Genomic DNA, 27,984 nt, shown 5'->3' with positions numbered 1-27,984 from the left:
CCACGACTGAAAAAAGAGCACTGGGGAAGCACCTATTTCCACCAAATGTCCAGAGGAAGCACATATGCCCACCTTGAGCCAAGAGGAAGCACCAGTGCCCACTTTGTACCAACAGAAAGCACCTGTGCTCACCTCGTCCACTAAGGAAGCACTGGTGGCAGACGGGTCCCAGCAGAGAGCACCTGTGCCTGACAGGCACCAACTGAGGGGGAAACTGAAAGTCCCTGAAAATATGAGACTACATATATAAAACAAGGAATGTCATCTTGACACTCTTGCCCCTAAGGCCCCCAAAGGGACCACCACCAAGGCCTGCCAAAACCCACCTCATCCCCTAAAGAAGCACCAGTGGCCTCCTTGTCTCAAGAGGAAGCACCAGTGCCTGCCTCATAACAAGAGGACGAAATGCCAGCCTTATCCCAAGAGGAATCACCAGTGCCCACTGCAACCACTAAGGAAGTACTTGTCCCTGCCAGGTCCCCAGAGAAAGCACCAGTTCCTGCCTCGGATGGGGGTGTTAAGATCATTCCACCAGCCAGGAACGGTAAACGAAAATGACTTTCCTCTGTGATGGTACCACGAGGCATCACTCACTTGTCATATGGATGTATCTTCTTGACAAAAAAAAAAAAACATAAAAAAAAAGTGTAGCATTTTGAAGAGAGGTTGACGATATTTTAAAAGTGTTGATGTAGTTATATATGTTATTACACCTATACACAAGTGGCAAAGTTTGCTCAGGCCAATGTTTTTTTAGTATGACATTAAAATTATTTTTAGAATTAAAATGCACATAAATGTGTTTGTTTGTCTTAGAACCTTAGATCTTTACACTTGTTATACTTGACTGCAGACACCGAAATGACATTCACTACGTGGTACAGTACAAATATTTTGTGTTCCTTATTTTTTCCCCTTATTTTCCATTTCTGAAGTTAGTATCCCAAGTGTATTTAGTATTTAACTAAATACCTCTTTTAACACAGATTACAATTTTAACTATTTTTTGTATATCAAGTACAAAATTAGTGCATGAAAACACAGCACTTTAAGCACATTATGGAAGTGCATTTTTTTCCACCTATGACCACTTTAGTGGAATTGGGATTTCTGTTGTTCGTGTTTACTATGCTATACTAATTTTTACTATAATTCTACAACAAACTGAACTGTTAATAGGAACAAAATATTTAGTTTGTATATTTTCTAATAATAATAATAACAACAATAACAGTAATAATAATAATGTCATATTGTCAAGCATAAAGCCTACTCTGGATTTATTTTAATAACTCTAATTTGAAGCTCTAGCGCTAGGAAAATACAAGTATTAGATTGGGACAATATTAAATGACTTCGATTGGATCAGGGCATAAGGTCTGATACCCAAAATCTTAAAAAAAATGTAAGGACTAATTTTCACTGTTGTCTAGTTTCTTATCATAGCATGCATATTACTAGCATTTTGGCTTACTAACTATTAATAATCAGCAAATTAGGAGTTTGTTGAGGCAAAAGTCATAGTTGATAGCTGGTTAAGGGGGCGTATTAGAGAGAGTTTCTTATCTTAGGTCTTACCTTAATATATGATGTGTTAAATTAGGATTTTTTGCAAATTCGTATTACAGAAGCAAATCTTAACTTGATTTGGGACTTTTATCCTATCTTACAAAATCGTAAATCGAAATCTTAAATTGCACCATCAAGTTCGACAATCCAATCTCAGGTCTGTTACCAAGCAACCAACACTGCACAGCTACTGATGAGGTAAACAAAATAATAGAGAATAATTCATTGTTTCAAAATCGCCTTTTGCAAAAAATAAATAAAAGTAAGGCCTTAAAGGATTAGTTCACTTTTAAAAAAACTTTTGCTGATAATTTACTCACCCCCATGTCATCCAAGATGTCCATGTCTTTCTTTCTTCAGTCGAAAAGAAATTAAGGTTTTTGATGAAAACATTTCTCAATATAATGGACTTCAATGGGACCCAAACGGTTCAAGGTCCAAATGACAGTTTCAGTGCAGCTTCAAAGGGCTTTAAACGATACCAGACGATGAATAAGGGTGTTATCTAGCGAAACGATCGGTCATTTCAAAAATAAATAAAAAAGTGTAAGTTTTATAAGCACAAATGCTCGCCTTGCTCTGTTCTGTGATGCGCGTTCGTGACGTCACGTAATACGCAATGACGTTGAAAAGGTCACGGTTGACTTAGGCGGAAGTACCGAGTCAGTGTTTACAAATGTGCGGAAGGAGGACCATATACACATATTCAAATGTCAGTTTATCCCATGCCCATTTCGTGTGCGTATCCTGGGTGTTTTAATATTAAAAAGCCTACTGACTCGGTACTTCCGCCTACCTCAACCGTGACCTTTTCAACGCAATGACTTGCGCATTACGTGACGTTGCGAATGCTCAAAAAAATAAAAATAATAATAATACAACGACTCGCTTACTGCACATGCTGCTCAAAACACAGTAAATGAAACGATAACAACAAATACCGAATAGCAATTTTTATTAAACCAGTTGCAATTGTTTTCATGATTAATCTATTATATGTAATTTTTTATTTATTTGAATACTTTGTAGTGTTAGTTTTGAGTGTTCTTTTGGGAGTGTCTGGCTAATCAGGCCAACTGAAGGCAAACATTGTTTTGACAGTATACCCTGACTGCAGAACTAGGGAGCTGACTGAGATGCATCCATAGTTTTAGATTGAGTTTTCTTTGTGTAAATTATTTTCATCTTAATCATGGCAATGTGTTCACACACACAGAAAAACTCCTGGTGAAGTAACTGAGATCCACGTGACACTGTTATAATGATGACTCTTATTAAAGTCGTCCATCGTCACAGTCTGCATCTCAGCTTTGAGTCTCGCTTGTATTGATGTTTTGTTGTCTTCAGCGAGGTATCTCCTCTTAAAATGTGCATCCACAGTAGATGTCATGTCCAACAGAGCCTGGATATGTGGGTCGCTGTATTTTTCCATTTAGGTCCTCCAGGATTTTAGACTTTATTGCTCTTGACAGGTCAGTATCATCATCCTTAACTTTCAAGATTGACAAGGTTGAAATTTCTAAAGGCATTTCTAAAACTCTATGTAGATTTAATCCTAAAAGTGTACGTATGCACAAAAGCTTGATTTTGCATACGCACAAAAGTTTTCAGATTTATAAAACCATGCATATGCCAGAACCTGCACAAAAATCCCAGTTGGGAATATTTTGCGTACGCGCATCTTCACCCTGTCTCCTCCCTGAAATCACTATATATGGAGCTTATAATGCCTAATTTTACTATGCATAACCTCATCTGCAAATAAATTCCATGCATATTCCCATCCATGTGACACCATGTTTAACACCGTCAATGGTACAAGACATTAAGGAAATATGAGACATGGACTATAAATGTTATTTGTGCCATACACACTAACACCTCCGTGCAGCTGCGGTTGTACAGTAAGCTATTATCATGGGACCTATTCAAACCGGACAATGGACCATTCAATCACCAAATTCAGCAGTGTCCACCATAATGTCGAAGAAAGTGCACATCACTGATCATCGTTCTCACAAAAAACATATTATCTCATAACATGATATCTGCAGTTTAGTTCAAAACTTAGCATGCCACAGGAAAATTGATCAAGTGCATCCACTACAAATTCATATTTTGGTTTAATTTACGCGTAATGACTATGTAAGTTCAGTCCTTATCTCCATTACTGAGTGGAATATTTAATGTAATTGTGTATATGGGCATGAGGTTAAAATCATTGTTTAATTTTCTCCCTCCAGGAAAAAAAAAAAAAAAAAAAAAAAGAGTTCGTACACATGGGTCAGAGTTTGCAAACTTTCCCATCAAGTTTGTTTTTATAAATCTCACTTTTTGCGAAGGAAGTGGCATACATTAATGAGGCCCCTGATCTTCGTAGCCAATCCTGGGATGTGTACCCTGCACTTATAGGGACAATTGGCAGATATAGTGCTTTTTCAGGATACAGGACACATTCAGAGACAATAGCCCTGGGCAGGATTTACCCAATTCCCAGGATTTTTTATTTATATATTTTTTTTTATTTAATGCAATTTAATACAAGTTTAACAGATCAACACAGATAAAGACCCCTTTATTCATTCACACCCTTGATCCTCCCCTCCCTTTTAAGATGGTCTCCTGAAGGCTTTGTATATTTGGGCATAAAGCTTACACCATCTCTTAACCAAATGTTTTTTCCTTTACTGAAATGAATTAAATGGATTTGGAGAGATGGAACATCCTTTTGATTTTCTTGCCGGACCGTGTCTCTCCTTTGAAACTGAATATTCTTCCTATGCTACTATAACATATTCAAATGACAGCTGATTCTAGTGAATTTCACTTTTTTTTCTGGACATGTCCTAAAAGTGTGAAGAGTTCATTTGAAGAAGTTTTGAGATTTTGGGTAACCTCTTTCAGTAGCTTAGTGAGTATAGGATCTAGCAAACATGATTTCATTGCTTTTATGTTGGATTTGATGTTTGTTGCTTTGTACCTGTAAATTGGGATTAACTTGTATTTGTCTTTTTTGCTTTAGACCTGATGTTGCTCGAAGAGGAGAGTCAAGAACTGAGTGAAATGGAAGGGAAAGATAAGAACCATCATGATTTCATGACTGGAGAAAAATCCACGCAGGCTAAAAAGACTTCACGAAAAAGAGCTCGGAAGACCAAATCGAACTACACCTGCCGTCAGTGTGGAAAGAGTTTCAATCAAAAACAATCTTGAAGTCCACATGAGAGTTCACACTGGAGGGAGCTCTTTCAGCTGCCAACACCTGCGGGAAGAAGTTCTCACAAAAAGGAAACCTTCAGACTCACATAAGCCTTTCTCATGTCTTCAATGTGCAGTTTTACGTATCAAAGAAACCTTAAACAACATTTGCAAACTCATTCTGGCAAGACATTGCAGTGTTCCTCAGTGTAGTTAAGAGGTTTAGAAAAATTATCATTTCAAAAATCATGGGTGCTTTTAATCTGAAGTATGATTTAATTGTAATGATAGTAAAAAACAAACGAAAACAAAACGCACAAATAAAATTGAAAACCCTATTTTGTGTTTGTATGTGAATGTGGAAAGAGGTTTTAACTGGCTCTGCAGTTTAAAATGTCACCAATTATACGCATCTATGTAAAATTATTTATTTCCCATCAATGTTTAAAAATTTGTCAAAATTGTCATGGCCCCCAAAATACTTTGTTGTATGAATATCTGCAGTATGTCAGAAGAACAGAGCCTCTGCTTTTAAACAATTCTCGCGAAATTAGACTTATGAGGTGTCATGAAGCATTTTGATGATAAAAGTAAATGCTATCAAAATAAAAAGAATACAGTTATAAACATCTCTTCATGTACTATTTTGCACATGATTTCAAATTACATCATAAATTCAAATTTTGTTGTTTTTTCCACATTTAAGGGGAAATTTCTCATTACCGCAACGTGTCCATGACTGGTTTTGGGTTCTTTGAGATGGAAATATTTATAATTAAAAAATAAGAAAAATAAAAAGCTTCAGTGCATGTTATACTATAAACATTTACAGTAAAGAAACATGTGGTATTTCGTGATCATTGGTAAATGTAGTGACAATAATGAGTATAAATGTGTCCAAGACAAATTTTCTCATCCTCCGCAACAATTTTCAACCAAAAGTCATCTAGGAACTAACATTTTCAAGGAATTTTGTTGGAAGGGACATAATTGACTGTGACACTCAAGATGGCTACCAGGTAAGCAGTTGTTATTTTTTCTCTCCAGATAAAAATACAAATTTTGTTTGTCATAATACATACACGACTTTTTAGTTCTCATTACCGAAACATGAGTTTGTGAAGTTTTAAAAAATGTTTCCGTTTTAATTTTTTGATTACTATAAACCCCATTATGGTCTAAATATAAAAAGAGAGGGAAAGTTTAGCTAACCCTCATTTAGCCTCCACAGTTAGCAAGAATGTTTAAGGACACTCATCCTCCGCAACACCATTATCATACACCGCAACAGTTGGAGGCCTGTTGCGGTGGAGATACTCAATGTTTCGGTAATGAGACACAGACGGTAACACTTTATAATAACTACACACTAACTGTATTTATAAACTGCTTATTAATGCTTTATAAATGATGAATTAACTGTTTACTAATGCTTAACTAATGATTAATAGTGTACAGTTATTATAAAGTGTTACCAAACAGACTTATGAAGGAGGGACGTGCACTATAACTTTCTCATTTCAATATAACTTGATATTTGCCTTAACACTTCTTGAACAGATAAACAAAATAGCTATTACAACCCCACCCCCCAGCAGGAGTTAGTAATTTTTCATTTTTATGAAGTGTGCCGACAAAAAGCATTATGAATGCAGTATAGGCCACCTACTATAAATGTAATATTATTTAATATTTAATAGTTTTACTGTGAAAAATTCATAGTAAAACTATTAATATATATTTTATATAATTAGTTATATAGTTTATATAACTAAAACTATTCATATTTAATAGTTTTACTGTGAAAAATTCGCGGGCGCGATCGAAAAGTCGCAAAGGGTTTATATTTGCGCGCGCGCGTGTGTGGGAGGCGTGGGCGCAATCGAACAGTGGAAACAAAAACATACTCCATTTTGTTTATACAGTCATTCAAACTGCAAAGTGTTTAAGTTACTGTTAATTAAAAATAAGGAAAACAAATATATTAATCTGAAATGTAGCAAATTAATTTTCAATTCATTCAGCCACAATTACCAAACATATCTCAAGGTCTTTTTGTCTTTTTATTAATTTAATTAATTAACTAATTACATACATTTTTTGTCAGTGCACTACAAATAAACTGGTTCTATGCCTTTACTTTATTAATAAAACTTATTAAAAAAAATACAAGGCTTAAGTCATTTAGTTTCCTTTGGTGGTACAGCCTGAGACATGCACAAGCCTTTAGCATTTTTGTTTTGCTTTTCCCTTCATTTTACCGAACTCGCACCGAACCGTGATGTCTGAACCGAGGTATGAACCGAAACGTGACTTCTGTGTAACGTTCCACCCCTAGTATATATATATGTAAAATATCTATGCAATGAAAGCATGCTGATATGCAAACGTAAAGGCTGACATTTTGTACAGTATACACTATATTGTACATACACACACACTCTCTTTCACACACATCACACACAAACATGCATGCCCATGTGTGTGCGCAAGCTTACACTCACACACGCATGCACACACAAATGCACACACACACACACCTACCATTCTTAAATGAACAATTGTGTGAAATTTTGATTATAGTCCAAAGTTTGCATTTATGTCAGTGCTTACTGCATCTCACCTTTTATTCATTTGTCATTTTCCAGGTATCATAAACGTAAGGAAAATGGTCAAATTAAGACTACTCAGGACCTCACAAGTAGACAGCATGAGAGAAAAAACAAAAATTGGAGGAAAAATTCAGCAAAATATTATAGATAAAAAAAGCAAGAGCAAGCACTTCTAGATCTAACCCCAGCATCTTCACTAAGTGAGGCAGAAAATGAAGAAAATAACAGACAGGAACTAGATGCAAATAATGAAAGTCTGAACAGAACACCAGCAGAAGACAGTTTAGACCTGACAGGGCCAATTGAGGCATCCACCCCCCAGAGAACATGGCCAGTCATTGAAAAAAGAAAGCGAGCATCAAAGACTGTGGCCAAATTAAGAGCAAAGCTAAGGAATGTTGAAGAAAAACTTGGGGCAAAGACAAAACAACTGCTGACACTAAACAGAAAAATTAGAAGGCTAGCGGCTAATAGAACAAAAAGTGCAATGCCAAGGCTACCAGCAAATGTTTCACAGAGGGTCAGGATCAGTGAGGCTAAAAAGGGACTGCCGATCAATAGCAAGCGGAAACAACTCGGCAAGGTTGTGAGAATGTTCCTACATTGGGATGATGTCTCAACTGTCATAAATGGCAAGGCTGGAGAGATTCGTCGCATGGGACAAATTTATAGAAAAAGAGCACTCACAGACACCATGGCAAAACTCCATCAACGCTTCCTTGCTGAACATCCCGAGCAGACCGTGTCCAAAGCTCAGTTTTTTAGATTGAGGCCATTTTGGATTATTAGGCCTAAAGTTAAAGACAGAGAGACGAGTGCATGTAAAATGCACGAGAACATTGACTTTAAAATAAAAAGAATGCAACAACTGGGTATCATTGAAACATCAAGCCCAGAGGACCTTGTGCAGTCCAGTGTGTGTGCCACTGACAACATGTCCTGCATGTATGGCAGATGTCAAAAATGCATTGAAAAGACCTTTCCCACATCCTTAGATCCTCTCACTCAGGGGAACACTGTCATCTGGCAAGAGTGGATCACAAGGTCTGTCACTGTAACAAAGACCCTCAAGGATGGATCTACAGAGGAAAGACAGACAAAGAAAACTGTCCTCGAAAAGCGTACCTCATCCATTGAGCAGTTGCTGGCCCTAACAACAGAACACCTTCCAGGTTTTGCCATTCACATGTTTAATGTCAAGCACCAATATTTGTCATTGAAAGCAATGAAAGATACCCTGACAGATGATGCTGTTGTTGTGCATGTGGATTACAGCGAAAATTACAGCTGCAAATATGCCAAAGAAATCAAGGACACCCATTTTGGAACTGGGAATGATCAGGTAACCCTCCACACCGGGGTACTCTAGCTCAGTAGGGGCAGAGTGGAAGCCTTTGCATCCCTCTCAGACTGCCTAGAGCACGATGCAGTGGCAACCTGGGCTCATCTTGACCCAGTGCTGAGATACATACGAGGAAAGTATCCTGAAGCCCACAACATACATTTAATTTCAGATGGCCCAACTTCCCATTATAGAAACAAAACATCTTTCTATCTAGCCTCCACTGTGCCCTTTATGCATGGATTTCAATGGGTGACCTGGAACTATACTGAGGCATCACATGGCAAAGGTGCACCGGATGGAGTAGGTGGGGCCTTGAAGAATCTTGCAGACAGAATGGTTTCTTTTGGGACCAGTATTCTTGATGCAGACTCTCTGTATGAGCAGCTGAAGAATAATTCATCAGTGACTCTGTACAAAGTATCAGAGGATAAAATAAAGGCCAGCTGCGAATTGGTTCCCCCCAACCTGAAAACAGTTCCTGGGACAATGAAAATACACCAAGTGAGTCAACATTTATATTAATTATATGAGTAAATATGAGGAAATGTAGTTAAATTAGTAAATGTAGTTAAGAAGTATGTAGTTACAGAAGTTAAATAAGTTTAATTCTCCATGGAATTAACATGGAAAGCAGAGTATCTGAAATAATCTCACAAAAGAATGTCTGTAACTGAGTCAATGTGTGATACTCCAATTCATCTTTGTCTTTTTGAATTCCACCCTAACAGCTGACATCCACAAAACCGGGAGTCATAAACACACGGTAGGCGTCATGCTTTTGTGGAAAAAATTGCCAGTGCTTTTCTGCAAAGTGCAACATGTTCTCTGAGGGAAGAGATGAGGACCCTGACAGAACAGAGGCCACCATAGAGGTTGGACAGTGGGTCCTGGTTGAATACGATGGTGACTTGTTCCCTGGTACAGTCACACAGGTGAATTTAATTTCAAGATTTCTGTTAATATGTGAATATTTCTCCAGTTATATTATAGTACATGCTGTCAGCCAAAATTTGTGGAGACTATAAAAATGTTTCTTAAAACAGATTGCTGAAGGGCAGTATGAAGTCGACACCATGAATTGTGCTGGGGAGAACCGCTTCTATGTACCGAGCATCAGATTTCCAGGAGAAAGGGTCTGGTACTATCGTCAGGACATAATCCCAGAACCACTTCCTGTCACCTCCTCTGCTAGACATTTCTGCATTTTACCTGACATATGGGCAAAACACAAAAAACGCTCATGAATGAGTTACAGTTGGGGGGGAAACATGATTGGTATAAAGCAAAATCCTGCTGTCAGAAATGAGTTCTGACTGAAAAACATATTGGCGATGACCTGCAGCCAATGAGAGTAATATACAGGGCAGTGAGAAGTTCAGGGAGGAGTTATAGACCACAATATCACAATGACCATTTCCTCCTCCATAATTTTTTTTTTCTATTTCTCCCTTTTGCTGCAAATCAGCGCACAGCCCGCCTGACTGACGAACTCCGATGCAGATTCAACACGCCGAATCGGGCGGAAAAAAAGCAGACAAGGACAACTTCAGCCAACGTCACAGAACACACTGAGAAAACTTTAGTCGGCCGATGAACAAAAACTGCCTGACGGCCGACCGTCGGCTTAGTGTGCACTGGGCTTCAGATGTCGGGAGTAAATTACGACTGCTATGTTCATTATTACATTCAACAACAGAACACCTCAGTCGCTTAGGAGACATTCTTCTCTACACCTGCTTCAGCGGCAAACAATGGCGGACTGTTTACAGGACACTCAGGGTGGGTCTGTGATAAAACACCAGTGTCAATCAACAATCGTGGGAGGGGCCTGTGCAGAACTATGTCACTCTGCCAAGAATCTGTGAATGGCTTGATTTGAGAAAGTTGTTGATTTATGGGAATAAAAAAAAAATTACACGGTGGAATTTTATCATTATAGGGTGGTTGTGTACACACATTGCCAAGACACATTTTAGTTCAAACAACATGTAAAAGTGAATTTTGCATCCGATGACCCCTTTAACACCCATAACCTCTTCCTCTCTCATACTACTTTTCAACCTGCACCTAAAATCTGAGGATGATGTATGCAGAGTCTTCATAAAACATAAGATAAGGAAAGCCAAAGGCCCAGAAAGTGACTACGTTTACATGGACATCAATTCTCGATTTTAATTCGATTAAGACAATACTCTGATTAAGAATCTACCATGTAAACAGATTTTTGATTACCTTAATTTGATTTGTTTACTTTGATTATGACTTAAGCCAGATTAAGACATGTGGAGTATTCCTATTTTAATCGCATTATTGAAGTGCAGTACAGACATGTACACAGTACACACCTTAATCAAACTATTGCCGTCGCGTAGGACTTTGCCGCATTTTGCGACAGGATATACACACGGCAGTGGTCAACTGTTTGACTGCAAATAAAAGAGCTTCACGCCGCCGTTGTCTGTATACACATACAAATAATTAACTGCACTTGAAGCTTTCATAAAATTAAAACGCCCAAAACTGTATATGGCATCATCACGAAGACAAACTATGTTTATATGTGAAATTCTGGAGGGGACGTCAGATTGAGTAATGACGCATTCCATTAATCAATCTATTTATTATAACATGTAAAACAGGAACATGAAAGGATTATTCTAAAAGCAACATGTAAACACCTTAATCATAATATTATCTTATTCGGAATAAAGTAAATATTTAGATTTCTGATGTCCATGTAAACGTAGTCAGTGTCTCTCCAGCCTATCTAAAAGCTAGTGCTAACCAGATGTCATCCATCTTCACACTGATTTTCAACAGATCACTGGAGCTGCCTGCTTCAAATGTTCCACCATCATCCCTGTACCAAAGAAATAAAAAAAAAATCACAGGACTAAATGACTAAAGACCAGTTTCCTTAACATCTGTGGTCATGAAGTCATCTGAAAAACAAGTGTTGGCCCACTTGAAATACATCACTGGACCCTTACTAGATCCTCTTCAGTTTGCTTATCAGGCAAACAGGTGCATGGATGATGCAATCAACATGTGATTGCACTACATCCTGCAAAATCTGGGCAGACCAGGGATCCTGTTTTTGGACGGCCTTCAACACCATCACCTTAGATATCCTCCTGTCCTGACCAAACTAACTCAGCTTTCTGTACCCACCTCCATCTGTTAGTGGATCATCAACTTGCTGACAAACAGACAGCAGCTAGTGAGGCTGGGAAAATTCATTTCCAACACCTGTTCGTTCAATCAGCACTGGTGCCCCCCAGGGATGTGTTCTCTCCCCACTACTCTTCTCCCTCTACACGAATGACTGCACTGGAAACTGCCCCTCTTTCAAGCTCCTGAAGTTTGCAGACGACACTACACTCATTGACCTCATCCAGGATGATGTTGAGTCTGCCTATGGAAGCGAAGCTGAGCTTCGTGGTGGTTCTTTCGATTTACCAGTTGTAACTGGCATATAACTGGGGCCCCAAAGAATGTGTTAACCTTGTTAAACTTTTCATATTTATGAGGCATTCCAGGGTTATCACACATTGCACAGTCTGGGAAAGCAGACATTCTCGGATGAGGATCGCCTAAGGAAGCTCCTTCATGGAGACAGCAGATCTGAGAAACAAATCTAGGATGATGCTACCAGTTGAAAATGTACTCGGTCTTCTCGCACACTTATTTGGGTCACAAAAATATTAAATTGTATGTATTGAAGAAGATAGAGCTGCTAGATTCCTAATATTGTCCTAAGACAATTCCTAAATGCAACACTTGCTGCACCTGGATACCACTTTTAATGTGTGGTTTGGTGTGCATATTATTTGAATAATTTGATTTCCAATTGTCCTTTTGGGCAAAAAAGAAAACAAAAAGGGAGTGTCATTCTCATATAACTTATATATCCACCTTATTTTTAACGTAAGAACGGGCAAGGCCATTGTAAATTGAACGTGCAAGGCTTCCGGTGTCATTCGCTTACAGTTATTTTCACTGTAGAGAAACAGTCCGTTATGCTGCTTGACATTGCAAACTGGTATTTGTTATAACTTATATTATTATTGCAATCAGAAACACATGGATTGGTAGCACAAATATTTTTTCTGCACTTTTAAATTTTTCTAGTTATTTACCTTTAGCGGCTAATGAATCAGAAGTCTCACAAATTCAAAGAAAAATAGCTTACTTCCGCGTTGCAAAAGGTGTATAACCTTAAAAGTCACCCCCCCTTTTTGAAAACAGACTTGAAAGTGCACTATTTAAAGTTAAATTATTCAAAAGCATTCATGAATTATAACAGACCTAAGGTTGGTCTCTTTTTAAAGAAGACAATCAGCAGATTATTGCAGAAGTGAAATCATTTTTAAAAAATTAAAGTAAAAGTTATAAAAGTTTAAATTTACTGTAAATAAAATGTACGGTACTATTATTATTATTTTATATATAATAATATTTTACAAAATATTTTTTAATCCAAATTTGCAATAAAATTAAAGCCATATGTCTAAATAAGTTCCAAATTTGAAGTTCATATAAAAAAAAATTGCGGTTACTATGAAATTTTGCCACCGGGTGCCATTCAAACCCCACTGAATTTTTTTATATGCACTTTTCTGTCACAAATGTATAAATTTCTCTCTCCCTATTACTCCGATCACAAAATAACCATCAAATATGGAATCTTGAGACTCAGACCTTTCCGATGATATGCATTTTGTCAAGATTATAAAAACTTGATTCTATAAGATCGTAATACATTTGGTACACCACTAAAAGATTTTAAAGTAACATTTCTATGGTAACACAATATCCGATTTCAAAACGGTTTTCACAGGATGAATTTTGAGATTTTAAGCTTTCAAATTATAATAGATGATGATTATTAAAACATGCGATAGGAAAAAAAACGAAACAAATAGAATTTGTGTGTTATGGTGTATATTTTTTGAGGTGCGCTCTTGTCACGAATTAATCCATTACTGCTCCTACATAATTTTTTTTACAACAAACGGTGGTAAAATATATATTTAGGAGTCTTAGACCTTTCCAACGATATATAGTTTGTCATGATTAGATTAGGATTTAATGGTAATATATTGAAGTACAGTTAGGCGTCCTGTATACGGGACGGTGACAGTTAAGGGGTATATGAACGTTAACATTGTCAAATGGTTTCTGAAAGTATTTAATAATATTAAAAAGCACAGTCACTTTTCAGACTAATAGGATTTTCATAATCTTTTCCCTTACTACTAAGAGTAATTCTAATTCCTGGACGACAAATTTTCAAGTGTCTCGCCTTTTATTAAAAATTTTAATTTACATGGTGGCATTTTGCAGCAAAATGGGAGTTTTTCTAGTATTTTGCTTCTGAGGTATTTAAGCGAATGAAAATTGTAAACAATGCCTCTATACAATCAAAATTAATTTTGCACAGATGCATATTTTCTGGTGCCATTTCAAACTGCCGAGCCATTTAAAACCCTTTCCACACAACGAACAAAAATAGGGTCTCACAAATGCATGACTTTTCATGTGTATCTTTAAGTGTGATGGCAAAAGAAAGTTCTTATTACACAGATCGCACTTAAATTGCCTTCCTCCAAAGTGAATGTGCAGGTAATTTTTTAAATTGCTAAATTTTTTTAACCTCTTTTCACACTCAGAACTCTGTAGTTTCTTCCCAGAATGAGTTTGCAAATGACGTTTCAGGTCCTTTTGATATGTGAATCTCTTTTCACACTGATGACACGTGAAGGGTTTCTCTCCAGTGTGAACCCTTATGTGAGTCTGAAGGTTTCCTTTAACCGTGAAACTCTTCCCACACTGAGGGCAGGTGAAAGGCCTCTCTCCAGTATGAACCCTTGTGTGAACCTCAAGGCTTGTTTTGTTTGAGCAATTCTTTCCACAGTGATGGCACATGAAATGCTTCTCTCCGGCGTGAGTTGTTACGTGATTCTTAAGGTGATTTTTATCGGTGAAACTCATTCCACACTGATGACATTTAAAATTGTTCTCTCTTGAGTGAATCCTCATGTGATAATTAAGGCTTATTTTACATCTGAAACTCTTTCCACACTGACCACATACAAACGGCCTCTCTCCAGTGTGAATTCTCATGTGAGTTTTAAGGCTCTCTTTTCGTGAAAAGCTCTTTCCACAGACTGTGCAATTGAAAGGGTTTTTTCCAGGATGAGTTCTCATATGAGCATTAAGGGTTCCTCTGTGTGTAAAACTCTTTCCACACTGCTGGCATGTGTAAGGCTTCTCTCCGGTGTGAATTCTCATGTGGACTTTAAGGCTTCCTTTTTGAGTAAATTTTTTTCCACACTGTGGGCAGCTGAAAGGTTTCTCTCCAGTGTGAAGTCTCATGTGGACTTCAAGGTTTCTAGGTTGACTGAAACTCTTTCCACACTCTTTGCAGGTGAAATAACTTCTAGTTCCTGTCTTTTCAGCGGTTTTTTGTGCTGAAGTCTTCTCAGTCTGTGAGCAACTGAAATATTTTTCTTCAATTGTGAAATCATGATGTTTCTCATCTTTCTCTTCCATTCCATTGAGTTCTGGACCTTCCTCTTTTAGTGAAATCAGACCTTAGATAAAAAAAAAGACAAATACAAATTAACCCCAGTTAAATCTAGAAAGAAAGAAAAAGTTTTATTTGCAGTTTGACCCAGAAGAGCTGGTTAGCAAGCATTAGCATGGTTTAAGGTCCTATGTATCTGACCTCTATTACTTTGTTTTTATAAATGACAAAATAATATAAAGACCTGGGGCCGTGCATATAAAACTTCTCAGAAATGCTCTTAAGATTAGACTTAAGCGTCAAACAATTCTTAGTAAAAAGTAGGTCTTTTCTAAGAGTAGGAGACTTTTATAAAGAAGCTAAAAGCAACTTTCAGTTAAGTCTAAGGCTGATTCTTAAGTGTTGTGGACTAAGGACTACAATGATGTCTCAAAATGTCTGACCTCGACCTCTGAATCAGCCAATAGTGAGCCTGCTCATGTAAAGTCACAGCAGCACAAAACCAATCATTTAATGTAACAAAATCATTTAATTTACGAATAATTCACTGAAATATTATTATTTAAATGCTTTGCATTGTGCAAAATTATTACTGATGCTTCGTTTTCTATTGGTATGTCTTCCTCGTTTACAGTTGGAGCAATCATCTGAACATGAGTTCCATCAATGGCGCCAACAACTCGAGGAAAGCCCACAATCCTCATAAAACTGGCTTGTTTTTACAATATGGTTTGACGGCAAGTTGGAAAGTCAATAAACTGCCATATAGTAGTGGCCAAAAGTGATGTCCGGCCTAGGAAATTTGACATCTTCACCCTTAATTAAAAAAGACAAAAGAAATGTGCAAGATTTTGTCAGCATATTGCATAGTTGCTTAAGAGTCAGTTGTTTTATTTGTGATAATAATGCAATGAAACAAGACAAATTTTGCGGTCATAATTTTTGGCCATGCTGTCATACAAAGAAATTATGAACACATGCAAAAACAAGAGAACCAATGAAATATTAATAACTTCTGTTGTAGTCAGTGTGCCAATTTACTGATTTTGTCGCTAGATTTAGTGACTTCATCACCCCTTTAGAGACTTTTTTCAAAAGTCTAGCAACAAAATCAATTTCTTGGACAAACCTTATCTACATTCCGAGACTCTCCCATGATGTCATAAAGGCGAGTTCACTGATCTATATAAATATAAATATGGATCAGTGAACTCACATTTATTCAACATTATCATCTAGCAACATTAAGTGACCAGTTTTAGCTACTTTCAATTGAAAGCAGTTGGCAACACTGGTCAGTGTTTTTTTTTCCCTTTGTATTTTGATGGTTTAAGTGAAATGTGGGGTCATAAAAAAATAAAAATCCACACATCACTTTTGGCACTGTTGTGTTTGGTGGGGTTAGTGCTACAATATGCAAGACCCTGCTTCACCGGTGCATTGCTGCATTTTTCAATTTTCCAGCCAAAAAAATGTTATTACTATAATTTCTGCAGTTAGAGCATTGACTTGAGTGGAAGAGGTTAGTAAATTTCTTTGTCAGTTACAAAAAAAAAAAAACTTTTTGATCTTGACAATCAAGTTTTGTATCGTTTTATCAACTCCATATCATCATATAACTCCAATGTCATATCTTCGCTGGAAAGTGTCTCCTCTTTGCTGCCATCTTGTTACTCCTAACTAGGTTAGTAGACCTCTTCAGCTCTCTTAAAGGAACACTCCACTTTTTTTGGAAATAGGCTGATTTTACAACTCCCCAAGAGTTAAATAGTTGAGTTTTACCGTTTTTGAATCCATTCAGCCGATCTCCGGGTCTGGCGGTAGCACTTTTAGCTTAGCATAGATCATTGAACCGACGGAAAATTAAAAGTTGTGATTTTCTAGGCCGATATGGCTAGGAACTATACTCTCGTTCCGGCGTAATAATCAAGGAACTTTGCTGCTGTACCATGGGTGCAGCAGGCGCAATGATATTACACAGAAGCTGAAAGTAGTCCCCAGCTAGGTAACTAGTTATGATATAACTGAGACCTAGTCTTAACACTTAGGAACGTTTATGAATCACTCTTATTCTTAAGTCTAAGAATATACATACGGCCCCTGGTTTCACAGAGAGGTCTTAAATTAAGACAGGATTAGCCTAGTTTTAGTTAAATTAGGACATTATTTTATCTTATTTACTTTTTTAGTGTGCCTTAAAATATATTACTGCTGTGCATCTACATACAAATACATATTTTAAGGTATGTCAGAGCAAGTTGCATTGAGAAAGTGAAAGTGACGTGACATACGAATTTGCGCTCTGCATTTAACCCATCCAAAGTGAACACACACCCAAAGCGGTGCGCTGCGGCACCCGGGGAGCAGCTGAGGGTTCGGTGGTACCTCAGTCGTGGTATTGAGAGCGCTGTACATTCACCCCCCCCCAAACTACAACTCCTGTCGGACCTGATACTCGAATCCACAACATTTGGATTACGAGCCCAACTCTCTAACCATTAGGCCACGACTGCCCCACACAAGATTGAAAGCAGTAGCATGACTGCTATCCATAAGATATCACAAATATGCATTTTAGTCTGGGACTAGGCTTAAACCTTATCCGTGATAGCAGGCATAAAAGTATCAGTAGTGATTAAGCTTAATGCATTTTATTTTAATAGTTATAAAATATACTCCTGGTGAATCTATTATTTTTAATTTTCCAATAAAGTTTAGCACAATTTTACATTACATGGAAAGTCTGTTCATATTATTGATTTTAAAAATATTTGGCAATTAATCAGTTTATATTATATTAGTTTATACAAGTCATTTTTTCCAAATCCATCATCGGTTGACACATGGCATGTAATAATGAGTATTTGGCTGGTTATGTGATGCCTGTTCACATAAGAAGCCTGAAGCTTTGAGAATGGAAACCAACCTATTTGTTCTTCAGGATCTTCTTGTTTCACTTTGAATGCCTCTTCAATTTTAATGTCTTCGCTCTCCTCCTTAATGAACGCCATCTTTAATACGTCACCGGGATGTCACTTGCATCACCAGGAATTTATCTGTGTTTGGGGGGAAAAAATACAAACTAAACCTCAGTGTGTCTAAATCAGCTCCCTAGTTTATGATTTAGCGCACTGGCAAGAGCGATAGTGTTCTTAATGGGACAGCTGCATAAACAATCACTATGTATAGAACAAGTTTGACCAGCAAGCAGTTAATCAGTTTTACTTTTCAGATTCAAGTCAGACCCATCTATCTATCTATTTTAGTTATGACCAGTCTTGAACAAAAATCCATAATCATCATCATAATAATAAATAAATACAACAAATCGCAGCTTTAAAGTACAAAAGGTTTGTAAAAGGTGGCAGCAGGTGATGCTTCAATCCACACGGAGTAAGAAAAACTAGTAATTAACGCCTCACGAGAAATTACAGGTAGCTAATTGTTTTAAATGTTAACGTTACACCGAGATTAAATCATTTTGGGAAGCACTGATTCAATTGAAGCTTCGTTTCTCCATCACTACTTACCTGCATTCATGATATAAGGAGAGAAATAGCCACATAAATAACGCTCATTAATATTAGATAAAGTAGTTCGGTTTCACAATAAGCTATTTATTAATTCATTACAAACTACTTTTAGCATTAAACAATTAAATACTAAATTGCCATAGCGGTACAATGATTTAAACGTATTATATGCTTAAAAACACAAAGCTGTATACAACAGCATCACATCTAAAGTGTTTTGCTCACACGCGCGCGGCGCAGTCTTATGACGTCATGCCACCAGACCAAAATAAAAGTCCTAAAAATATTTGGTCAGTTTGGGATCTAATGGATGAGTGGTAATATGTTAGACTACAATTCATTCACTTTAAAACATGGATTTGCCTGTCATCCAAAGCAATTCTTCACTGTTATTAATGCAATACCTTCGGTTATAAAAATGTTAATGAGATATTCCCTTTCCTACTCCAAAAATATTGCTGTCCTCCCTTTATTATATATTGGTGATATTGAAATAGAAAATAAACTCTGCACTAACAAACATATAAGACAATATATCATCCAGTCACACTACCCTTATCAAATATTAAGAAATAAGTTAGATCATACATTTGACAAAAACATTGTTACATATTTCAGAACATCCTATCTAAAATTTCATATTCTTCCCAAGGTAAAATAAATACAGTTTAAAATATTAAATGATATATATCCCTCCAATAAATTTCTGCACTCAAAATTTAATTTTGAAAATGTGCCTTATCTATGCAAACATTTATTTGAAGATATTTTTACATGTAGTTTGTCTCAGTCTTTTTGGAAAGCATTGCAGGACAGGATGGTAGAGAAGCGTGTGGTTGCTGATAGTTTCACTCTAACCTTACAAGATGTAATGTACGGAATAACCAAAGAGTGCTCTGTTTTGCATGACTTGATTAATAATATTATATTATTAGCAAAATTCTTTATACATAAATCATGTAATTGTGTTATAACGTTCAGTTTTTTTGGCTTAAGAAGTTTTTATTTAATTTTTTTTATGATGTCTTTTACTTGTATTTTATAGAGTTTGCTTTAATTATGTCAAAATACACTTTTTTGTTTTTTATTTAAAAAAAAAGGTCTATGTAACAAACTGTAGTTCTGATATTTTATTAACAGAAGCAGCCATCAACATGTAAATGTGGGCGCATGTTTAGTGGTTTTAGGTTCATATTTTGGTAAGGCTTGTTTAATGTTACAGTGATATTGTGTCGTTGTATAGTTGTCCATGAAACTCCATGTCCCACTTAATAAGTCTAGAGTCAGTGCCCCTTTCAAAGTGCAACATTAATGGATTGTTTAATCAGTGTATTTATTTTAATTATTTTTACTCTTGTCCAATTAAATGACATGCCACCACCAAACATATGAACCTGTTATGAAATGCCCAATATATATGCTGTAAGTAAACATTTCATGTTCTCTAGTAATTTTAATAGACTAGAACTTCCAGAATGATGCTTTAGAGATTTGCCCAATTTGTCTCCATACGTCTACTCAGTTGAGCAGCACTTGCTTGTGACACACACTGTGAAAAGAAGCTCCTGGCAATCCAATCTGGAAGCGTGAACTGCAACAAGATGATTAACCATCACATCAGAAGCCAATACGGCTCAGAAAGAGGGCTTGTAAACACAAAAAAGATTCTGAAGGCTGCTCTCAGGACTTCCCTTCCAGAAGAGCCAGAGGCCTCCATCCTGGGTCTAAAAGAGGCTGGAGAGTCAGACAGGAGTGCTGGATCCATCTTCGAGGAGGAGGAGAAATGTGATAAGTGGATCAGAAAGCAGCTTATAAGACAAGGTTTGATTGACCTGAGCAAGAATTGGTTCTTTAATTAGTTTGAATCAGTGGTTTTGTGCAGGTAAACACGAAATCAGACTGCTTATTGTTCCCTTTTCATTTCTTCTTCTCATGTGAGTCTTAAAACCCCCCTTACCATCCCCTTTAGATTAACAATGTTGTGTGTAATGTAAAACTTATCATGCAAATGAAATATTACAATTATCTACTAATTTAAGAATTATAAACTACGGCGATTGACCAATCAGAACTCAGTATTGTAAGAATGGCATCTACGCTAATATTTGTCTGTTTCTTTTTCTTATTCTGTTTCTCAGTCCGTGTCCGGATCAGATGGTGGATCGGCGCCAGGAGATGATGTCTCCCTGATCGTCGGCGTAGGCCGGGACACCTGGATGAGCCCCGGGGACATATCCCCAGTGAAGACCTCGACTTAAATACAATAAAACTAAAACTAAAAGAAAATAACTAAACATATTATAAAATACCTTACTACATAATACTATTATTGTTAGCAATTGCAACAATATAAAATAGAAATAAATACATTTATAACAATAAATAAACAATTATCTCCTGGCCAGAGTGACTTCCAGTGACTTCCGCACGGTTTACAAAATTGTCAAACCAGGAAGACCTTTCACTGATCTGCCAACTGACATTGACCTGCAGGTCCTAAATGAAATAGACATGGGAAGAACTTTACACTCTCTCACAATTCTTATTCAAAAATTAGTCAAAATCCAAACCCACATGGCCCTGTGTGAAAAAGTGCTTGAGATCATCTGTTCGTGACCTCAAGGTGAAGCGAACTTGGGTTCTGCAGCAGGACAAAGATCCAAAACACACCAGCAAATCCACCTCTGAATGGCTGAAGAAAAACAAAATGAGGACTTTGGAGTGGCCTAGTCAAAGTCCTGACCTGAATCCTATTGAGATGCTGTGGCATGACCTTAAAAAGGCGGTTCATGCTCAAAAACCCTCCAATGTGGCTGAATTACAACAATTCTGCCAAGATGAGTGGCCAAAATTCATCCACAGCGCTGTAACAGACTCACTGCAAGTTATCGCAAACGCTTGATTGCAGTTGTTGCTGCTAAGGGTGGCTCAACCAGTTATTAGGTTTAGGGGGCAAGCACTTTTTCACACAGGGCCATGTGGGTTTGGATTTTCATTGAAAAACTGCATGTTGTGTTTACTTGTGTTATCTCTGAAACATTAAAGTGTGACAAACATGCAAAAAAAAAAAAAAAAATCAGGAAGGGGGCCAACACTTTTTCAGACCACTGTATATGAGAGAGAGCAAGCTTAGATGGAAATGAAGAGTCACTACCATTTTTTTAGATTTAATGGAACTACAAAAGCAGAGGATATTTATCGGGCACTTATTGAAAACTTCACGTACCATGGCTTCACAGAAGCTGTTCTAAAATGCCATCTTGATGACCAAGATGGCGGCGCGAACACATCGCGAGGCTCAGCGTCTTACCAGATTTAGGAAAATAGTGTTAATTTACCTGGTTATTTCACTCGTGTTTTCGCGCGATTCAGTTATGCGAACTACAGCTATACTAAACAGTCACTTTTGGACATCAACAAACAGTGTTCCAACATAGTTTTAGATCATCCTTTCGACTTCAGCGAACTCCCGCCGGAGCTACTGATATCACCGGAAGTTCCTTCCGTCGAGACCGTAAACAAAGACGGGGAAAGCGTGGAGGGCTGCGTGCTAAGCTAAGGCTAAACCCACATCGACCAGCTCTGCCCAGCATCTTCCTTGCCAATGTACGGTCTCTGATGAACAAGATGGACGAACTAAAGATCTGGACCCTCACACAGAAATGGCTTATGGACTGTAATGTTATGTTCTTCACTGAACACTGTTAACTTATTGTAAAGTGTTACCATCAAATTTAAGATCATTATTAACAACTTATGTTTTTACTTAATTAATTTACTTACCATACACAACGTTGAAAATACGCAAATCTTTAAAAAAAAAAATTCCCATGACGGCCAAACAAATTGTATTACAATGCCAGCTCATTTGAAAAGATGTATTTCATCATTCTTCTCATTGCGTCATCTATACTTGTGCCGCCCACATCTGGCACCATGGCAACCTAAGGATGAGAGCCAAAGATAGAAAACAAAAGTTTACATAAACTGCAAAAACAATAAGCTAAGATTAATAAAATCAATTCCTGAAAGTATAAGGAAAATTAATTGCAATAGATATTTTTATATCAAATGGTACTTTGCAGTCTATGTACAAATACTTACTGGTATTCAAACTTTATTTTAGACTTAAAAAGGTATAGCAATAAAAAAAGAAAAAGAAACCACAACAATTTATCAATTAAAATAAAATTGTAGGCCTTACAACATGTAATGTAAACTTACAACAGCAGACATGACACTACGATCCCCCAGCTTCTGATCAAGAGCCTCAAGGTCAGCCTGGGTTTTCAGAGGTAAGACCACTCCTTCAGGAACCTCTACCATCGATCCGTCTTGCTTTCTCAGCAGGGCATTCAACATCTTTCCATGAACACGTTGTGTCTCCTTCACTTCTTCTAAAACTGTTAGAATTTTAGTGAACATAGTTTCACAAGTTGGGTTGGCAACTCCTCTGGCTGTGGGGCTGGCAACTCCTCGGGCTTTGGGGCTGGACACTCCTCGGGCTTTGGGGCTGGCAACTCCTCAGGCTTTGGGGCTGGCAACTCCTCAGGCCGTGGGGTTGGACACTCCTCGGGCCGTCGGGCTGGTAACCATAGCTAGGGAGCTGGCAACTCCTCGGGCTGTGGGGCTGGCAACTCCTCGGGCTTTGGGGCTGGACACTCCTCGGGCTTTGGGGCTGGACACTCCTCGGGCTTTGGGGCTGGCAACTCCTCAGGCTTTGGGGCTGGCAACTCCTCAGGCCGTGGGGTTGGACACTCCTCGGGCCGTCGGGCTGGTAACCATAGCTGGGGAGCTGGCAACTCCTCGGGCTTTGGGGCTGGCAACTCCTCGGGCCGTCGAGCTGGTAACCATAGCTGGGGAGCTGGCAACTCCTTGGGCTGTGGGGCTGGCAACTCCTCGGGCTTTGGGGCTGGCAACTCCTCGGGCTTTGGGGCTGGCAACTCCTCGGGCCGTCGGGCTGGTAACCATAGCTGGGGAGCTGGCAACTCCTCGGGCTGTGGGGCTGGCAACTTCTCGGGCCGTGGGGTTGGACACTCCTCGGGCCGTCGGGCTGGTAACCATAGCTGGGGAGCTGGCAACTCCTCGGGCTGTGGGGCTGGCAACTCCTCGGGCTTTGGGGCTGGCAACTTCTCGGGCCGTGGGGTTGGACACTCCTCGGGCCGTCGGGCTGATAACCGTAGCTGGGGAGCTGGCAACTTCTCGGGCCGTGGGGTTGGACACTCCTCGGGCCGTCGGGCTGATAACCGTAGCTGGGGAGCTGGCAACTCCTTGGGCTGTGGGGTTGGACACTCCTCGGGCCGTGGGGTTGGACACTCCTCGGGCCGTCGGGCTGATAACCATAGCTGGGGAGCTGGCAACTCCTTGGGCTGTGGGGCTGGTAATTGTAGCTGTGGGGCTGGTGCCTCGTTGGGCTGTGGGGTTTTGGAAGTAATTGCTGACTTCTCTCACTGCAGGCCAAAGGAGTTGGTTTAGTGGAAGCTCCTCTGAAGAATCTGAATTCTCACTTGATAGCAGTTGGGTGCTCAGTTGACTCTGGAGGATTTTTGCACTTGGCCTAGAGAAGTTAACACAAACATTTAAGACACACCTTACCTACTACCTTCATATTATTTCTAGAGGGCATGTAATTTGACCTGCATTGCTCCAAATAACACCTACCTTTTTTTATTGAGATATTTTCTGTGTCTGTCAAGTCTGATGAATACTCAGCTTGGTGGAGTTTAACCCTAGCTTCGGCATAAGTGGCTGTAAAACACAATGATACACAAAAGGAGTGAGGCAGATTTTGAAATTCGCATTAGCGTTTAGTACCACAAATGCAACATTTGTTCCAGAATATATGCAAATATCTATAAATCAGATTTCAAATCTTATTTGCAAAGTGCTATTGTGGTTGCAGGTTTTTTTTTCCTATTTATCAAGAGCACATCTGATTTAATTAATAAACCGTGTCAAGCCTGGTGTAATCCTGTAGGAGTGAAAACCTATAGTTATATCAGCTCTTTATGCAATACTTTGGAAAACAAAGATGTAAAGAAATGAACACAAACATAAAGAGTTCAAGGGTCAAATAAGTAATTAACGGAAGCAAAGTATAGCAGTATTTATTCTACTATATTTGATAAAAGAGGAAAATCAGTTACCTGCATTTCCCATTACACGCACATTACATGCTATCCAATTGCTGGCTGGTGGTGTGTGCTCTTTTACAGCCTTCGTTACATTGGATAGTGAGACTGGTGGCCACCAGCATACTTTTCTCTCTACGCCCTTGAACCACTCGAATGGAATTATGTCCATTTTCTTGCAGCCATCAGGGTCAACCTCATCCACAAACTCCACAACACTGAACGAGGACACCCTGCAGAGTTCAATAAATCATGTACGGTCTCTTGGACTACAAGAGATGTAGAATCAAGGGGGTAGTTGAAAAAACATGTCCCTGTCTGAAAAAGTTCATACACCACATGTGTTCCTCCAGTCACAATGGAATGCACAATGTTCCGCACAATCCCAACTCTTCCCTCAAGTTCAAAACAATTGGTGCCAATGGAGCTTGAGATCATTGTGTCTTTGTGTTTGAACATTTTGTATTGAACATACTGATGCAGCGGAAATTCTGTCAGCATTGGACCAAATTCATGAGGCTGTGTCAGTTTAACATTTTCAGGCATTTCTTCAGACATGTGAGCAAATAATTGCCTTTCATAAACACACCTGACAACTTGTTGCACAGGATTCTGTGGTCTTCTCACCATTTTTTTCAACTGTCCCAAATAATTCTCAAATGGAAAACATGAAACTGAATCCAGAGGGCCATACTTTTTAGCATCATCTGCTAAATGTAAAAGACTGTGTGTATTGTTAACCAGAAATTTTGTCCCATGTATCTTCTCAAAATTGGTAACAAAACATCTTAATAATTTTTGGGCATACCCATAGAATTCTCTACACATAAGAGACAAAAGTATTCTCATAGCAGATGACAACACAAGAAAGTTTTTGTACTGTTGACGTGGTAATCTTTGAAAAAGCACAACAGGCCCTGTTTATAATAACAATTGCCTGAATTCTGTAGCCTTCCATTGGCTGAACTCAGTCAAAGAACGTGGCTTTCTGGAGAAGCTCCGAGGTAAGCTTGGTCTACACAGTTTCAAGTGATCAGAGATAGCAGACAGAGTAGAAGACGAAACCCGACACTGCAATGGTCCCTTGAACCACAGAGCAATTAGTTTACGGACAATGCCCAAGCAAACTAAATGCATATAGTCCAAAGGAAAACTGGAAACCATGCCAATGCTAGGCCCTGGAGAGGTGATTTAGAGTGGTGGTGCTCTTCATCAAACATTTGATCAAACTGAGTGTCTGTTCTTAGGCTTGAATCCATGTCAGGAAATACAAATTTACCATCAAGATAAATGCCATACTGCGTGCAACGCTCACAAGAACTGTAGCCACCATGACCTTTGACACATTTTAAAAAGGCTCTTGCTGGAGTGTCACAGATAAATGCATCTGGCAGTGGTACATTGTAGTGTTTATCATTAAAAGTAAATGACTTAATTATCTCAGAATTACGAGATAATTTTTAATGAAAAAAGTTTTTGCTCTGTTTTTCTGAATTAATGACTTAATTATCTCAGAATTACGAGATAATTTTTCATGAAAAAAGTTTTTGCTCTGTTTTTCTGAATTAATGACTTAATTATCTCGTAATTCTGAGATAATTAAGTCATTAATTCAGAAAAACAGAGCAAAAACTTTTTTTTCATTAAATTATCTCGTAATTCTGAGATAATTAACTCGTTAATTTAGAAAAACAGAGCAAAAACTTTTTTTTTAATGAAGAATTATCTCGTAATTCTGAGATAATTAACTCGTTAATTCAGAAAAACAGAGCAAAAACTTTTTTTAATGAAAAATGATCTCGTAATTCTGAGATAATTAAGTCATTAATTCAGAAAAACAGAGTAGATTTTTTTTCCTCAAGTGAATGCAATACGCTTCCGTAGTGGGGGGATAATTGAGCAATTCTAAAGTTGAGAGAAGATGAAAAATCAATGAGGCATTGTAAAAACATTGGCCATAACGATATAACAATTTCTAATAAATGCAAAGTATATCCTTAGTGAAACTATATTTGCATATAGAAAAATAATAAATTCAAATTACTTACATGTTATATAGAAGAATACCTGCCAGCTATTCAGTATCTGAAAAAAATTTTAATAAATCAAAAGTATGATGATGCTCATAGTAGAAAAGGCTGTTATTCTAATGTTTGATTAGAGGTTATGGTTGCCACCTTCAATGTAGCAAAATTCAAAAAGAAAAAAGAATAAGAAATAGAATAAGAAGTTAACTGATTATTGCAACACATGACAGCTTGACAGCTCAACAATAAAACATGACAACAATGTAAAGTGTACTTGATATTATCATTTGATTTCTATAGAACTCTATCAGGATATGTCCGTGTGTCTTAAACAGTCATTCTGTTTGGAACTTTTTATCAATTTTTAAACAATTCTGGATGGGGTGAATTTTGAATCTTTAATTATTTTAATTAAATCAGGACTAAATATAATTAAGTGTCCCACTTTTAAATATAAATTAACTCTTTTAAAAAAAATTTATTCTGAGATTATTTATTTTTATTTGCTATTCTCCACGCAGCTAAAGATGCATGGAATTTAATCTCAAAAAGTTTAGAAGAATGATAAAAAAAAAAAATAATAATTCTGCTGATAAACAAACGTTTGTGTGTTTAAACTTTGAACTATTCAACCTGACTGTTTCTATGCCCCATTAGATGACTTAAATTTATTTTTATTTTACATTTCACGAATTCCAATGTCGAATTGTTAAGTTAATTATAGCAAATTGACCGCTTCCCCCTCTTACAGCTAAATGAACTTCTCTATGAAATGTGTTATATTCTGTTATGGAATTATACAGTTTATTAAAACACATTTACAACATCATCATATAATCAAAGATGTACTCACCGCAGTAACCTGCAGCTCATCCTAGACCGCCAACAGATCGCAAAATAGCGCAATGGGCTAGTTGATGGGTCGTTCATTGCGTCTGACATGTGACAAAAGAAAGACTCGGAAGTCAAAGTAATCATTTATGTTTCTCATAAATTATCTTTGGCTGTATTGTAATGATTTCTTAATTCAGAATATGACT

At 37.7% G+C, this 27,984-nt stretch overlaps 2 protein-coding genes across 2 annotated transcripts in view; both read right to left on the bottom strand.

Annotated features, from left to right (window-relative positions):
• Positions 1–27,984, bottom strand: part of LOC306861123 (uncharacterized protein) — a gene marked incomplete at its 3' end in the record, with an annotated part of 730,281 nt that overhangs the window by 297,312 nt on the left and 404,985 nt on the right. The gene's annotated exons all lie outside the window — the stretch shown is intronic.
• LOC306861641 (uncharacterized protein) lies at positions 14,024–18,906 on the bottom strand. Its single transcript, XM_079404036.1, has 3 exons — positions 18,784–18,906; positions 18,180–18,309; positions 14,024–15,320 (listed from the first exon to the last, which is right to left on the bottom strand). The coding sequence occupies exons 2-3, from the start codon at positions 18,262–18,264 to the stop codon at positions 14,140–14,142; spliced, it is 1,266 nt and encodes a 421-aa protein (XP_079260162.1). The 5' UTR covers positions 18,265–18,309; positions 18,784–18,906; the 3' UTR covers positions 14,024–14,139.

This window comes from Barbus barbus (genome assembly GCF_936440315.1).
Source record: "Barbus barbus genome assembly, chromosome: 42".
Classification (NCBI taxonomy): Eukaryota; Metazoa; Chordata; class Actinopteri; order Cypriniformes; family Cyprinidae; genus Barbus; species Barbus barbus.
The sequence above is the reverse complement of the archived record's forward strand: the minus strand, read 5'-3'. Positions and strand labels throughout refer to the sequence as shown.

What these genes read in the sequence shown, in the direction of transcription:
- LOC306861641 (XM_079404036.1), bottom strand. Translation starts at nt 18,264, where the DNA reads ATGGCGTTCATTAAGGAGGAGAGCGAAGACATTAAAATTGAAGAGGCA. An exon ending in AGATCCTGAAGAACAAATAG is followed by an intron (nt 15,321 to 18,179) that starts GTTGGTTTCCAT and finishes TTTTTATCTAAG; the next exon opens with GTCTGATTTCACTAAAAGAG.